The sequence below is a fragment of the Coturnix japonica genome, chromosome 3, assembly GCF_054131305.1.
Source record: "Coturnix japonica strain WE chromosome 3, WE-NBRP24, whole genome shotgun sequence".
In the NCBI taxonomy this organism is placed as follows: domain Eukaryota; kingdom Metazoa; phylum Chordata; class Aves; order Galliformes; family Phasianidae; genus Coturnix; species Coturnix japonica.
Window position 1 is genome coordinate 75101147 of NC_140665.1, and position 15988 is coordinate 75117134.

The following is a 15988-nucleotide window of genomic DNA, read 5'->3' on the forward strand; positions in this document are numbered from 1 at the left end:
TCATTTAAGGGCTGATGACCACAACAACAGCATCTCTTTTTGGAGATTGTTCCTTTGTGGAGCTTGGGTGACCAGCCTCAGCATTTTTCATCTAGATTGAAGATCTCAGAATTGGTGAGTTTCTCCCATAGATAACCTTTGGCTATCTATTATACCACCATTCTTGTATTATATTCTACTTTCTTACTTTACATATGGTAAGAGCTTTCTCATCAGGTAGGCCTTGTTTTCCATCATTATAGCTGAGCACATTCATGGTTATCTGCTACTTTCCAAGAAATCCCCAGTTTAAGGACTTTGATTTTTACATACAACTTTGCTTATTGTTTAAATTCTAGAGCAGTTTATCAAAGTTAATTCATTTTTACTTTGAAGCCTCCCATGTCTCTTTCTGTCTTTAGCCAGAAGAAGCTAGACTTCCACCAGATGGACACTGATATTTTATCTATTTCCATTTGGGTATTTTTCTTTGTAAACTACTCAAGTCAAATTTTTTGGTCAAATTTTAAAAAATAAGTACTTCAACATATACTTAGAGTTTAACACTGACACTGAGAATGGCTTTGAACTGGCAGTTGACCAATCCGATATCATCATTGCCACACTCCCATAAGTATTTAATATCCAAGTTTACCATTGGACTCTCATATTCAGATGATCTATAATATTTTAATTCCTTCTTGGTTTGAGACAGCCTCTCTTTCATCCTATTCAGAATATATGGTTGTTTGTTTGTTTTTCCTTCCAAATTACCCCCAGTATGTCAGATATTTATATTGCCATCCATGAAAGGAAGAAAGGGAGAGGGAATTAAAAAGCTTCTAGACATCTAGACATGCTGAGGTTGTTATGTTTGTATCATTACTCTATAACTGCATATAACTCATGTCAAAAGCTTTCTGAACAACCTTTTGATGTGTGAAGAAATGTATTACACAGCATTACTATCTTTAAATAAGTTTCAAAAAGCAGCACTTTAAGTGCAAATATTAAACAGACAAGTCTTAAATGCCTGTAGATTAAGAGATAAACCTTTTTATTGCTCCAGAAGTAACATGAAAAACTAAAGCGAAGCTCAGTCATTTAAGTCATCTACAACCCTGCATTTCAAGTGTGTTTATTGCTTTTCAGAACTTTTATCTTTAAATATTTACACTGAAATGTAGCATTTTTCAAGTACTTACTGTTACAAAATAAGGTAAACTAAAACTAGATGAGTTCGCTCTCTCCCTGAATTCACTGATTCCTAAACAGCAGATAAGCATTTTGCACATATTCCTTCATGGGTATACCTTTAAGATTTGCAGTAAGCAAATATTATCAGGTACAAATGGCACAGTCCATGAAGATTAATTTATACTGGGAGACAGTTCATAAGATGTAGAATTGAGATCAGTAAGAAAATAAAGCTTATGAGAAACAAACACCACAACTTAATAATACTGTAAGCATTGTCAAATACTTATTACCCCCTCCATAAGTAGCGCTTCATATTAAGGTCAGCTTAAAAGGAAACAGCAAATCTCTATCATGCTTCTGAAAAAATAGATCCCTTAAAAATGAAATCAGATTTTGCACTAATTCTGTCCATGTTTAAAGCAAAGAAGACACCCTTCACAAAAGAACAGTTTACTTTCTAATGGCACCTGAGAAGAGATGGAACCAAGTACTGAAAGATCAAGATGGAGAATAGACAAATATGCCTGTTTATTGGTCAATAATAGATTTTGAGTTTGTATCTAGAAAGAACAAACACTGAAATGACTTTTCCATTTAGCCATAGAACGTGCTTAAAATCAATCAATATTTTAAGAGATTGCAATTACCTGCAAAGTTCTCCTTTTCCTCATCTGAAAGCAAGTGCTTTTTGTGTGAATTAAAGTTCCGTAGAGCAGTTTCTAACATTTCCAGTGGAACAGCAGAGCACTCCACAGCTTTCTGAAGGAGCTGTTTACACTTCTTCATGTTTCCTAAGAAATAAAGAACAACATTAGAGATGAAGCAAATAAAAACAGTTGCACTACAGCAACATGATCTTTACAGACTTTTTACTTTGGAAGACATAATTATGCTTATAGTGTCATATTAGTTTTCCATCATTCTCTGAAGCCATTTAGTCTGCACATTTCCCCTTTGTTTTCTGCTTTTAGATACTGCCTAGAAGTACTTAAAAATAGATCACATAAGCCATTTTTCCCCATGAAGTTGAGCCTCAAGTCATAAAACATGACTTACAACTTCAAAACTGCATTCTCAGCATTTCTCTGGTGTTAGAACCACAAGAAAACATAACACAAAAGCTAAAAATCAGTAGGGTTTTCTTTTCCCTCTCTCTGTAACATAAGGGGTTTATGGACTTGCACTTATCTGACAAGACATAAAACTATATGTGTATTATAAAATATTTTTAATGCACTAAATAATAATCAAGGTTAAAAGCAGCAGTTGAGTAAAACATCATCAATATAGAATACACTATAATTAAGAAAAGGATGAAAAGGGATAATGAGTACTACTTGCCATAAGCTGAAACAGAAGAGAACAGATGGGGTGTGTTTTACCAAAGACATGTTAAAGCATTCATTTCACATGTATGAGTATAGATACGTGTAGCTATAATAACATATCAGACATGAATAAAAAAAAATAAACAGCATGACCAAAATCTTCCCCTTGACTTTTGCTCAGAAAGCGTCAGGAGGAAGTGATGCAACATTGTTACAGCTGTTTATAAGTTCTTTATGTTTTATTCCTCATTTCCAGAGCAACAAAGGGTAAAGTACCTTCAACTATATAGATGTAGCACCTCTAAGAGTAAGTTTTTATTAGGCTCTAACAGAGCTCCACCTCTCTTCTAGCACTCAAAACTCTGCTGATAGACCCCAAAAAAGACTTTTATTTATGGTAATGAACTTTGAGCAATTCACAATAATCTTGCTTTAGGCACCCAACCCAAGGCACAAAAGGAAGAGGCAGCTCCTCATCTGGCCTATTTAAACAAACAAAGTGTCACCTTTGTTACTCCACCGTTTCCAGGTTATGAGCTTTCATTTTATAAGCAAATCAATATCATGGTCACTGTTTCAAAATTTTCACTTAAGCTCTCACTCAAAACAAGGAAGTGAATGCATGAGTTTTTTATCCTAATGGAAAAGGTTCATTCAGAATAAAGTAGCAGGCCTGCCAATGCACTGCTGAAATGACCAATCCTGTTTGAAGCACTGAGCAGGGAGAATACATTACCAAATGTCATGTCAACCTGATCAAAGCTAACAGATACAAATCAGAAACCACACAAGAGATAAGACAAAGCCAAACTTGTTAATTCCTGTGGGATTAGGATTTCATTTCAGATTGACTGCTGTCAAAGTAAAAAATAGCCCCAATTGCATGAGCACATCCCTTAACCATAGGGTTACTAAGTTCACAAGTCTATTGTGACAGAAGGATGAAATTTAGCTATTAGTAATCGCTTGTAACATTTCTACATTTTAATTAAGTTATACAGTGGGTTTTACACTTGCAATAAGTATTTACCAGTATCTTTGTTATTGCAATACTACCAGTTTATTACCTTAATTAACAAATAATTTGTCTTGTGAGCATTGCATGTAATCAGCTTTCTAACCACCATTTATAAAGCTCAAAATAACAAGCGATACCAGAATATGCTGGTCAGATAACTGACTAATCTGAGGAAAAAAAACCAACATGGAATTTCAAGTCACAGATGTCAAAGGTTTATCCGCTCCTTTCAGCTTTGTGGAAATATAAATACTCAGTATTCTTCCCCAGTTATTTTGCAGCAAGCATATCTGAGGGAAATTTCCAAGGTCTTTCCTGTCCCATTACAAATGGGATTTGCTTAAGAAACACATTAGAATTAAGGAAAAAACAAAAACAGGAATTAAATAAATCAGTATTTACTCACTGATTTAAATGAAATTATTTGATCTATTGGACATACTCCAAATATCTAAGTTGTATCCTAAAGTGATCCTAAAGTGTAGTAAAACAAAAGAACGCTAAGCTTATTCTTGACAGACAGCAGTCTAGCCTTCAGAATCTGGAGTTTAGATTAGTTTTATCCATTGTAGTAAATTCAGTGGAGAATTTCTCATATTCAGTAGTATACACCAGCTTGCATTATGTTGACAAAAGCCATAAAAGTAAAGAGAAACCACAAAAAGAAATATAACAAATATCCACCAAGGCTTCTTTCAAATACAAGTTTTAATGGAATGCCTGTGGCCCAGATCACCTGTAGACAGAAGATAAATTAAGACCAACCCACAAAGACAAGCGTGTTTATAGGTAGTGAAGTTCTACTGCCAAGGACCCAGGTCACCTCCCATACAGACAGTGAGAAAGCAACATAAGTCAGCTTGAGCTCTGTGGACTAGTTAACAGCCCAAAGGATCGGGGATATGTTTTTCTAAATATATTTAAGGCATTGTTTATTTAGTCTAAAGTGGTTTAGTCCTCAGTCATCTTGAAACTGAAGAGGAATCAATCCTAAAAATTATCTAAAACATGAAGACATTTTCCTGAGTGCCAGGGATTGTCCTTGACCAACAATTAAGCATTAACCAGTCATTCACTCCTCATCCCAAAAGAGTAGAGGAGAGCTAGAAGAGCAAAAGCAAGAAAAAGCCCACAAGTTAAAGGTCAAGATAGTGTCTACTAATCAAAAGAAAAAAGTTGGGAATAAAACTAAGAAACAGGTCACACAAAGAAATCCTCACCTCCTACCAGCAGAATGGTGCCCCATCAGTTTCCAAGCAACTACTGTGAAAGGGCTATCTCCCAGCTTTTTATTACTGAACATATTATTTACCATAGAACACCCCTTTGGAGAGTTTGAATCTACTGTCCTTTTGTCCACTCCCAGCATACTCAGTGTGGTGGGAAATAACAGTGAGAGAAAAAGCTTTGAGACCAGGCAAACATTCAGCAACAGCCAAAAGATTGATGTTACCAGTATTGTTAAAAAAAAAAAAATCACAAACCTAAAACAAGGCACCTATGAAGAAAAACCTCCACTCAAGCCAGATCCAGTACCACCGGCAACAGTATGAAGTATTTTCAAGAAATCTGCTCTCATGGCAACTAGTCCTACCAGCCACAGACAGTTCAAATAATAAAATCATAAAAATCATAGGGTTGGGCTGAAAAGGACCATAATGATAATCTAGTTTCAAACCCCCTGCCATGGGCAGGGTTGCCAACCACTAGACCAGGCTGCCCAGAGCCACATCCAGCCTAGCTCTGAATGCCTCCAGGGATGGAGCATCCACAACCTCCATTGTTCTTCCATTTTCTTCTTCAGAAATGTTATCACTGTCTTATCAAAATGGCTTGCCTAAAACACTGCAGTAAATCTGACAGAGTACCATTCTATTTTAAACACTGACAAAACTATCTCCTGCTCCTTGATCAGGCTGGACATTAGGAAATGCTACTTCTTCTCTTAAATAGTGGTCAGGCAATGGAATGGGCTGCCCAGAGAGGTGGTGGAGTCACCGACCCTGGAGTTGGTCAAGGAACATTTGGATGTTGTGTTAAGGGACATAGTTTAGCGAGAACTACTGGGGATGGATGGATGGTTGGACTGGGTGATCCTGTGGGTCCTCTTCCAACCTTAGTGATTCTATGATTTAGCATGGGGTTGCTAGTTAGGGTACTATGGTTAGGTCATGGTTGGACTCTATGATCTTTAAGGTCTTTTCCAACCTGAGCAATTCTATGATTCTATGACTTGATGGGAAATATGATTTCCATGGCACTGTGAAACAAGTTGCTTACTACTAGTATTAAGCAACAGAAGATATTTATCTCCACTGTCCCAATACCAACTTTCAACAACAAAACAGGAAACAAAAGCAGTCAAGCTCCTTAAGAACTTAAGCAACAGGAAAGCTTAAATTAACCAGATTGCATTTACAATTCAGAGCCTTGTTATTTTAAGCACAATAAAAGATCTACAGTTGCTCTTCGGACAAAGGCGGTCTCCTTCACGAGATGGAAGCATCTAAAGGAATATTACCACCTAGATGTGATGATCATCGTTTTTCACACCATCGTTTAAAAGACAACCTAGAACAATGCAAGATAGAAAAAGGTGGTTGTTGCTACACACCTTGTGATAGCTCAAACTGTGCAAAAGCCACATGCACAAAAGCAAATTTCTTGCAGTTCAGTCTGGCCAGATGAAACTGGTCTCGTGCCTCCTCTGGATCTTGAAGGCTGTAAAGACAGTATGTCACTAATTACAGAGCATACAATCAAACACATACTAACATTCTACATTCTCTCTCTCAGAATCATTCATGAAGTACATATGAGCAAAGAGTCTTTAAAAAAAGACCTAGTAATTAAAATAAATCAAATTGACCCTTTCCAAACAGAAAAACATGCTCAAATACAAAAAGAAAGACTGAGTATTTTGAGGAATAGCATTAATAGTAATAAAGAAAATGTAACCTTCTTCCCCCCAGAGTACCTACCAGCACCTTCCAAGCTGCATGCTGACACCAGACAAAGATCCCCATTATTTAACTACATCCACTTCTACACTAAGGAGGCTGCAAAATGGGATGGAGGGGCAAGGAGGGAAAACAGAGCAATTAATGATATTTGATTTTGAATCTTTGGGGGGAGGGGAACCTTCAGGAAGTCTGTGTGGAACAGAAAAAGCATCATATAAATCCTCAAAAAAGTTGAAAAACAACTGAGCACTAAAAAAAAGAGCACTATCTTGCCATATTTTTGAAAATAGGAGGTATTTCTGCAATGTTTTACTCCAACACTTAAACAGAAACCACTTCTGTCTTCTAAATGCTGTGTATTCACAGCAGGATGTTACTCCTGAATCTGCTGTTGATAAACAATCAATAGATAACTAAAACCACACAATGGAAGTGAACACCAGCGCAACAAAACCCATGCAGATGACAGTACAGAAAAAGTAGACTACATCATACTGCAAGATCAAAACACCTGCTAGAGCACTAATAGGAGGGGTATCGTGAACAAATAAATACTAGCTATATGCATTGAGACCACTTCTACTGTTGAAGATTACTGTGACGTTGAAATGCAGCTCTTCAAAAATATACTTCCACAGTATTTAGAGCAACAATAGAACTTCTTACCAAAATTATAATCTCGTATAATATATAATATGTCTGAAAATACCTGAATAATCAGTTTAAATTCTCACTAGTCAAAGCAGTAAACTATAAACAGAACTTGCTTCAAAAGTTATAAAAGTATAGAACGAAATTCTAAGACACTCTTCCAATCCTAAAGGAGCTATTTAATATGGCTGGGATGTGCCTTTCAGAGTGAGAGAGAAAAAAGAAAAGGTAACAGGAGACCACTGGATTTTGGCTGGATGAATTTAATAATAGCAAGCTGTCTCCCACAAAGCCACAGTGGAACACTTACACGAGTCGAAGAAATAATCCTGAACTAAGAATGTATGTAGTTTAACAAATGCTAAACTGTAATCTGTGTTAAAGTTCTACATCAAATTTCCTTCTGAGCTACAGTATAAATCTGCAATTAGAAAGAGATGTCTCATGCTGCTTTCCCCCATGAACTCTACATATGTTGTCCAGAAAGAAGAGCACCAACGTCTCTACTTCAAATTGCTCTGAAGAATCATTTTTTCATTAGCAAATACAACAAATGCAAGCACTACGGAGTAACCAAAGCCGCTCAGTTTCAAGGAGTCACTAACAAGAAAACACCACACCATTTTATCACCATGAAAATCCAGGAGTCATTGATGAGAGTTCTTATACCTAAAGAGTACTTACACTTTCAGCTCTGCAAATCTCACAAGGATGCGGGCATAGTTCTCATCTTCACTGTGCTTTTCAGCAGGTAACGCAGTTACCGCTTGACTGTAGCGACCAATGAGTCTGTTCAGCATACTGAAGTCCATCTGAGGACCACTCTTTTTCTCCAGCCGAAGCAAAAAACACAGCCAATCTTCTGGATTATTTGTTGTCATCATTATGCGATTAACAGTTCCAGAGTTATCTGATAGAAAAATACCAAAGCAGAATAAAACATAGCCAACATGAATAGAAGAAAAAAGTTTCCATGAAACACTAACGTGGGGTTTTTGTTTTCTTTCTCCACCCCTATTTTTCAGAAAGTAAGAAGATTAAATGTATCTTGTGGTCATTAATACTGAAGAAATACTACGTTTTAAAACCTCTGGTTAATAGTTCTTACTTCCTCCAATTGCATAACTGAAAGATATTACAAACACATACCTGTCGTATCAGCTGATATTTTAGTACAGTTCAATTCATCTGTGATATTGTCTTCATTTCTGTATTTGTTTTTCAAGTCTCTAACTCTACTCATGATTGAAGCAATTCGTGGCAATTCCCTTTCACTTAGATCCTCCTCCTCCTCCATCTGCAAACAGAAGGTGAAACAAGGAAAGTTACTGAAGAGCCCAGTTGTAACTGGCATTAGCTGGAATTAACACAGGAGAGTCCTTCACTTATATTTTGCAAACTAAGACTCGCACTGTTACCAGGAGGGGTAAGTTGATTCTTTCTGATATCTTTCCCTATAGCACCTATTTCTCAAATAAAGGCGCTGTCACTGCCCTCATTTGCCCTACATGTGCCATTCCAATGTATCACAGTATCACAGTCTCGTGCAGGTTGGAAGGGACCTTAGAGATCATCAAGTCCAACCCCCGGGATTCGAGCCTCCTGTGTAGCAGAGCGGCACTTCTACCACTTGTGCCAATGTGATACTTAATTACCTCACAGGAATAAGGTCATCTCCTTATTGGTAAGATTTTGGTTCCTGTTGCAGTTTTGCCCTTAAATGATACAGAAACTCTCATTCCAGATCTCCTATTTACAGTTGAGAACATTCTTAAAGATCAGTCCTTGAGCTATACCCATTAAGAGTATGGATGAAGTCAACTTCCTGAAGCTAAGCCTTAGGCAACTTTAAACATCAAGAACACCAAAAGAAATATATATCATATATCCCAGTACTATGATTTTTCATTAGAACTATAATTACTAATGATTCCCAGATAGATTTTTTTTTAAACACAGTATTTCTGTTTTCCTCATCCACACTAAGGTTTAATTTTTCTTGTAACAGGCTGTCATAAGTGGCAGACAAAGAAAATAGTAACTTTCTACATAAACCTGACCTTAAGTCAGTTGCCAAACTTACGTTTCTGGTATGTGGCTTCTTAACTGACAAAGGTTCAATATGTACAATGTAAAGAAAACTTCTGAAGAACTGATATGCTTTGTCAAAAAGTTGAAGCAGATGAGGGTTGGATTACTTCAGATGATCCCCAGAGTCCAGCAATAGCAAGAAATGTAGGCCTTCATCCTGAAGAAGTTCCTGAGTATCAAAAACCAAACGATTCAGAAGCACGCAGGTATCAATATGTACTGTAAGCCTTCTGCATATACATGATATCACAAAAACAGAGTTTTCATTAAAGTGTTGGACTAGATGATCTTGTAGGCCTTTACCAGCTCTATAATTTCCTTCTATGATCCTCTGATTCTACAGTCCTGATACATTACAATGTTTATGAACATTAAAAGACACATATGCCATCCCATTACCTAGATGTTACTTACACTCACAGACTACTGTGATGACAGCTATTATGTTAAATGTATGTCCAGCTCTGTTCTAAAGGCCTGATTCTAATAAGATACTATATGGTGAACAACAAAGTCAAATCCTTTGTGCAGAAGAGGAAAATCGCCACCTACATCACCAAATCAGGAACTCTTTTGTTGCTCTTCAGGCAGTTTTCCCTTTATGTTTCAGCTGCTATCTTGCCCTCTTATAGGCAGAAAAATCATGCACAAACAAGAAGATGAAAGAGAACACAACCTTCATCTTCTACAGCTTTTACACTATTTTTTTCATGTACTCCCTTCAATATTTCAGATTTGCTTGCTGCTTAAGCACATACTTGTTGGTAGGACAGAAAATTGCGGCCATTACAGGAAGCAGAGCAATACTATATTATAATATAATATATTGAGGGTTGGACTCTATGATCTCTAGAGGTCCCTTCCAACCCCTACGATTCTGTGATTCTGTGATCAACACTGCTTAAACACAACAGCAGTGATACAGATTCTAACATTACTAAAGTGTCTTATACTAGTGAATAAAAACCCCTCAAGACTTTGCCATTTGTGTTCAAGGCGAGAAAGAACAGAAGCATGTACCAACACATGGCCTGTCATCAGAAATGCTTGGCATTATCTGTCACTCCACCTAGTCTGCAGGTACTGTAACAGGAACCAGTCTTTATTATAACTCTGAAGGAGCACACAAGCTTAAAAACTACTGGAGTTTGTTTAAAGAATGGGAAAAGTTACGAAAGCAGAGAGCTCGCTTGATTAAAAAAATAAAATAAAAAATAAAACAATAAAAATAGAAAGCAATTTTACAGGTTTAAGTCAGAAGAACAAATTGCAATGACAGGAATAGGAAAGAAGTTCTGTAACTTTTAGCCTGGAAAGATTTTAAAAGATGTTCTTCCTAGAAAGCAGTGAGCTTAGTAGGTAGCTGCTCATGGAACAAAACCTGTTATCCAACAAGTTGCATTAACCTCACAAATCCTCTCCAGCTTCAGTTCCCTTCACATCCTGCATGATACCATGATTACAAGACCTGTTACAAGATTTTGTTAGCTATCCAACTAGATAAACCTAATAACTTGCTTCTAGCCTATTCCCTAGTGTAGCCACCAAGTCCCTCCTTTACCTAGCCACTAATTTCCCCAAAATATAATCAGAGATTCATTAAGGTTGGAAGAGAGCACCAAGATAATCTCTTTAGACCAACCATCAACACATCGCCACCATGCCAACTAAACCATATTCCTCAGTGCCAAATCTACCCTTCTCTTGAACACCTCCCTCCAGGGATGCAGACTCCACCATTTCACTGAGCAGCCTGTTCCAATGGGCTACCACTCTGAGAAGTGTTTCCTAATATCCAACCTGAACCTCCTCTGGCACTGCTTAAGCCCCTTACCTCCTGTCATATTGTTAGTTACGAGGGAGAAGAGACCAACCTCTACTTCACCACAACCTCCCCTAACTTAATTGCAGATGCAGACAGTGATATGGTCTCACCTGAGCCTCCTCTTCTCTAGACTAAGCAATCCCAGTTCAGTCAGGTGCTCCCCAAATATCTTATTTTCCAAACCCTTCACCAGCTTTGTTGCTTTTTCTTTCAGCACATTCCAGGGCCTCAGTGTCTTCCTTGTAGTGAGGCCCAAAAGTGAGCACAAGTACCCGAGGTGGGGCCTCACCAGCAGAAGTACAGTGAAACATAGTAACAAAGCTTCTCCACAGATGGAAGAGAATGTATGTACATATGCAATCGTTTGCCTTCACCTACAAACACTGAAACCTAAATCATGATTTCCTGAAAGAGAAACCCAACCTCCAAAAAAACCACCACTCAAAGGAAGAATCAGCAACATTAACTCCAAGTAGGAAATAGAGAAACTGTTGGCTGCAAGATACAAAAGGGTTCTGGAAATTATGGGATAGCGCTAATCGAGAAAAGGCTCAGCACCAGTGATGCAGGTGAGCTGCTACAGCACAACAAACCTGCAACCTGCGTGGTGTGTGAGAGCTCCCAGCAGGCAGGGGAGAACCGAGCAGCAACAAAGGAGCAGCAACAAAGGCACCGAGGCAGAGCTTTCAATTCTAAAGGCTCACAGAATCACAGAATGACCTGGGTTGGAAGGGACCTCAAGGATCATGTAGTTCCAACCCCCCTGCCTGGCAGGGCCACCAAACATACACCTTTACTAGATCAGGTTGCCCAGGGCCCCGTCCAACCTGGTCTTGAACACCTCCAAGGACGGGGCATCCACAACCTCCCTGGGCAGCCTGTTCCAGGGCCTAACCACTCTCCTAGTGAAGAACTTCCCCCTAACATCCAACCTAAATCTTCCCTCTTTCAACTTAAAACCATTTCCCCGTGTCCTGCTATTGTCAGCGTGGACAACGATGCAGCCTAGCAGCAACAGGACACCCTGACATAATACTGCTATACTGGGATACTGCTTCAGGAGAAGGAGCCATGGCGTTCCCACCTGCACCAGCCAGAGCTGAACCGAGCACACAAAATACATCCCTTTCCTCCCTCCCAGCCCATAGGCAAGGAGTTCGCCCAACTATCAGCACGGACTGCTACAAAGTTCCCAAGAGGCCGCAGGCCCCCACCCACCACTCACTACCCTCATGCCGCCCCACTACCACCCGCACGGACCCCACGGGGCAGCACCCGCCTCCCTCCCGCGGCACGGAGCTGAGGGCAGGGCCGGCTGGAGGCCAACCCTGCAGGCAGCACAAGGCCCACAGCCCGCACCGCTCGGGTACCCGTTACGATGGCCCATGCTCCGCACTCACCGTGGCTCCGCGCTCAGCGCCGCCCGTGAGGGCCGGGATCGGGCCGCGCTCGGGCCAGACCAAACTAGGCCGCGAACCTCTCCGAGTTTGAAAATCCCCCTCCAACACAACGCCTGCGCTGATTGGCCGAGAGAGTAAAGGAGAAAAGAAACCGCCTTCTAATTGGAGGAGCGGCACGGTGGTACCGCCCCCACAGCAGTCACGGGTCTTTACCTGCTTCTCTATTGGTGCTTCGTGAAGGAGGGGCGGGAGGTTGTGCGCAGGCGCAATGAGGGAGCGGGCTGGCCGTGGGGCCGTTACCCGCCCGGGGGTTGTTTACATTCAGCTGGGACTTATTGAGACAGCTGAAAGACACGAGTCTAATCCGGATCTGTTTTTATTCAAGTTCATAGTATTTTGTTAGCAGGAGTGTTGTCTGCATCTTAATCACAGAATTATCAAGGTTGGAAAAGACCTAGAAGATCATCTAGTCCAACCATTACCAATACTTCCCAGCTAAATCATATTATCATAAGTAGATGAGATTTCCTTGGAGGTGTTCAAAACCAGGTTGGACGGGGCCCTGGGCAACCTGATCTAGTAAATGTGTATGTTTGGTGGCCCTGCCAGGCAGGGGGGTTGGAACTGCATGATCCTTGAGGTCCCTTCCAACCCGGGTCATTCTGTGATTTTGCATTTGGCTACTTCAAAACTGATGTATAATTGATTGAGAACCATTGTGACTGGCTTCTGCATGTTGTCTGACAGGTACCGTTTTGCATGTAAAGTCAGTAAAATGTGCAGAAATACCATGACAGTCTGGTTCTAACTGTGCCATATTTTGAGTAATATGTGTTTACAGGGAAATTTTGTAAGAAATAAAAAAATACTTCAACGATATTTGAAGGGGAATCTTTTGGAAAGGAAGCCTTCTGTGAAGAGTGATCCTACATGACCCAATGCATGTACATAACTGTGTTAGAGATAAGACCATATATGAAATCTCATAGGTAATGGTACCATACATGGCAGACTTGGATACACACTTATCAAAACTGGACACAGTGGAGAAAATGAGATTAGAGGGGGGTTCTGTATTTGGGAAGAGACCATAACAGAGAAAGAAGAGACACAAGAGTGGACAAAAAGAAAGCAGAAAAAAAAGTAATAGAGAAAGAGTTGGAAAAGATCTGGAATGAAACACATTCATTCTGCTTTTGGCATCTCCGAGAGAATTCTTGTAGCAAGTTGTTGTATTTAAGCAGAACTTCTTAAGATCAATATTCAGGGCTACTACGTAAAAATTTCTAATCTGTGCTAAGAAGAGATCAGTCTGGATAATCCAATGGTCCTTTCCACCTTGAACGGTGTGAATCCATAAGTCTCAGGAGAGACATCCATGGTGTTCAAGAGCTGTTCATCATTCTTTATTGCTTGGAAAATATGGGTCTTATCTTCCAAAGTTTGTTTCAGTTTTGTTTGTTCAAAGCACCTGCTTCCTAGGGAATCAGATAAATATTTTTGGTGTGTCTTCTTACACCTTATATAAGTCTTAATGTTTTGTTCTTACATTTTTTTGCTCTTTTTTTTGTTTGTTTGCTCTTTGTTTTCTTCCTTCAATGCTGGTCAAATAATATTCTAGCACTGTCAAACAAGTTACTTAATCTGGATGTAAAACTTTGTTACTTGCCAGGAAACAGCTAGCCACTGCGCAAGCAAGAGCCACGTTGAAGATGGAGTTAATTATACTGCTTTTATAGTAAATAAATTTGGGATATATCTTTACTCATTTGGTGGTGCAATGTTTAATTGTTTGTTATTGCAATTTCAAATAAATGCTAGCATTAAGCTTTTGGCTACTGTTAAGAACATAAAAACCAGAAGGGCAGGGTTAATTCACTTCCTTTGAGCTATCTAAAAGGCCAATAGTTACTCAAGGCTAGTGATCATAGAATCATGGAATCATAGAATGACCTGGGTTGAAAATGACCACAATGATCATCGAGTTTCAACCCTCCTGCTATGTTCTGGGTCGCCAACCACCAGACCAGGCTGCCCAGAACCACATCCAGCCTGGCCTTGAATGCCTCCAGGGATGGGGCATTCACAGACAGCCTCCTTGGGAAACCTGTTCCAGTGTTTTAACAACCTTCTGTGTGAAAAACTTCCTCCTAATACTGATGTGCTTTTCGCTCTTCAGTACCTAACCTAAACCTCCCCTGTCTCAGTTTAAAACCATTCCCCCTTGTCCTATCACTGTCTACTCTCAGCTGTTCCCCCTCCTGTTTACATGCTCCTTTCAAGTACTGGAAGGCCACAGTGAGGTCTCCCTGCACCCTTCTCTTCTCCAAGCTAAACAAGCCCAGTTCCCTCAGCCTTTCCTCATAGGAGAGGTGCTCCAGCCCTCTGCTCATCTTAGTGGTCCTCCTCTGGACCTGCTTCAAGAGCTCCATGCCCTTCCTGTACTGGGGGCCCCAGGCCTGGATGCAGTACTGCAGATGGGGCCTCACAAGTTCTGAGTAGAGGGGGACAATCACCTCCCTCTCCCTGCTGACCACCCCTTTTTAATGCAACCCAGAACACAGTTGACCTTCTGGGTTGCAAGTGCACACTGCTGGCTTATGTCCACCAGCTTCTCATCCACCATGAGCCCCAAGTCCTTCTCTGCAGGGCTGCTATCAAGGAGAACTTCCCCCATTCTGTTCAAATATCTGGGATTGCCCCTGCCCAAGTGTTCCATGTTCCCTCTGAAGCCATTGAAGGGGAGGCTGCCTAATCCCAGTCTTCCCACTTTGAATATGAAATAAAGGACATTCGGGAAGAATATTCATTCCTTTCTGTTGACTGTTGATTAAATGTCTACGTTTATTTTTGTCTAAATGCAAAACTCGCAGTCAGTTAAATAAGGCAAAGCAAACTCTTTCTGAACTGCTTTCCTCTCCTCATCCTGTCCTCTGCTGCATCTCCTAGCTTAATTTGTTACTCGCCTTCTGCCTTTGTGGATATACTTTTTCACAGTGTTTGTTTTTAAGCTAAAGGTGGAATGGCTTTAATTCAGTTTCTAGCGCACTTCTAGATCTTAACTTACTCCCCTTGGAAATAAAAAGGCAGCCTGTTTTTCACAGTGATAAATTGCTACGCAGGCTAAATGTGCATTCTTATCCTGTCAATGACAGTTCATTTTCAGATGCTTTTCTATGCATTGCCATCTCATGAGAAGACCTTGAAAATATCAGATTTTGTTTTCAACACCTATGTAAGGCTGAGAGTTATTATCCACGATTTATGCTAGAAAACTAATGCATGGGAAAATAGCCAGAGTACCTCATGTCATACAGGGTGCTCTAAAGACATTGAGACCTCAGTCCCAGAGATCCTGATAACAATCCCAGAACTTTAAGTAGTTTCTTATTTAAGAATTTATTTGGTAATCACTGGCTGCAATAATCAATGAGAAAAAGTGCATTATTACACATACTCACTTCAAATAGTGGTAATTATTGAGCCATTAAAGTATCCGCTTCTATAGGTTGTCACTAGCTACAATAAATATT

General features: G+C 39.8%; 1 protein-coding gene across 4 annotated transcripts in view; it reads right to left on the reverse strand.

Annotated features, from left to right (window-relative positions):
- Positions 1 to 12561, reverse strand: part of TTK (TTK protein kinase) — a 29137-nt gene extending 16576 nt beyond the window's left edge. For 2 of the 4 annotated variants that reach the window (XM_015859027.3, XM_015859025.3), the window contains exons 1-6: positions 12456 to 12561; positions 9223 to 9399; positions 8289 to 8436; positions 7824 to 8049; positions 6140 to 6246; positions 1827 to 1970 (exon numbers count right to left, since the gene is read on the reverse strand). In XM_015859027.3, coding sequence (XP_015714513.2) covers positions 1827 to 1970; positions 6140 to 6246; positions 7824 to 8049; positions 8289 to 8436 — 625 coding nt within the window. In that variant the 5' untranslated portion in view covers positions 9223 to 9399; positions 12456 to 12561. The remainder of the gene's footprint in view (positions 1 to 1826; positions 1971 to 6139; positions 6247 to 7823; positions 8050 to 8288; positions 8437 to 9222; positions 9400 to 12455) is intronic. The other 2 variants (XM_085541951.1, XM_015859026.3) reach the window with 1 other exon arrangement.
- Positions 12562 to 15988: the final 3427 nt, after the last annotated feature.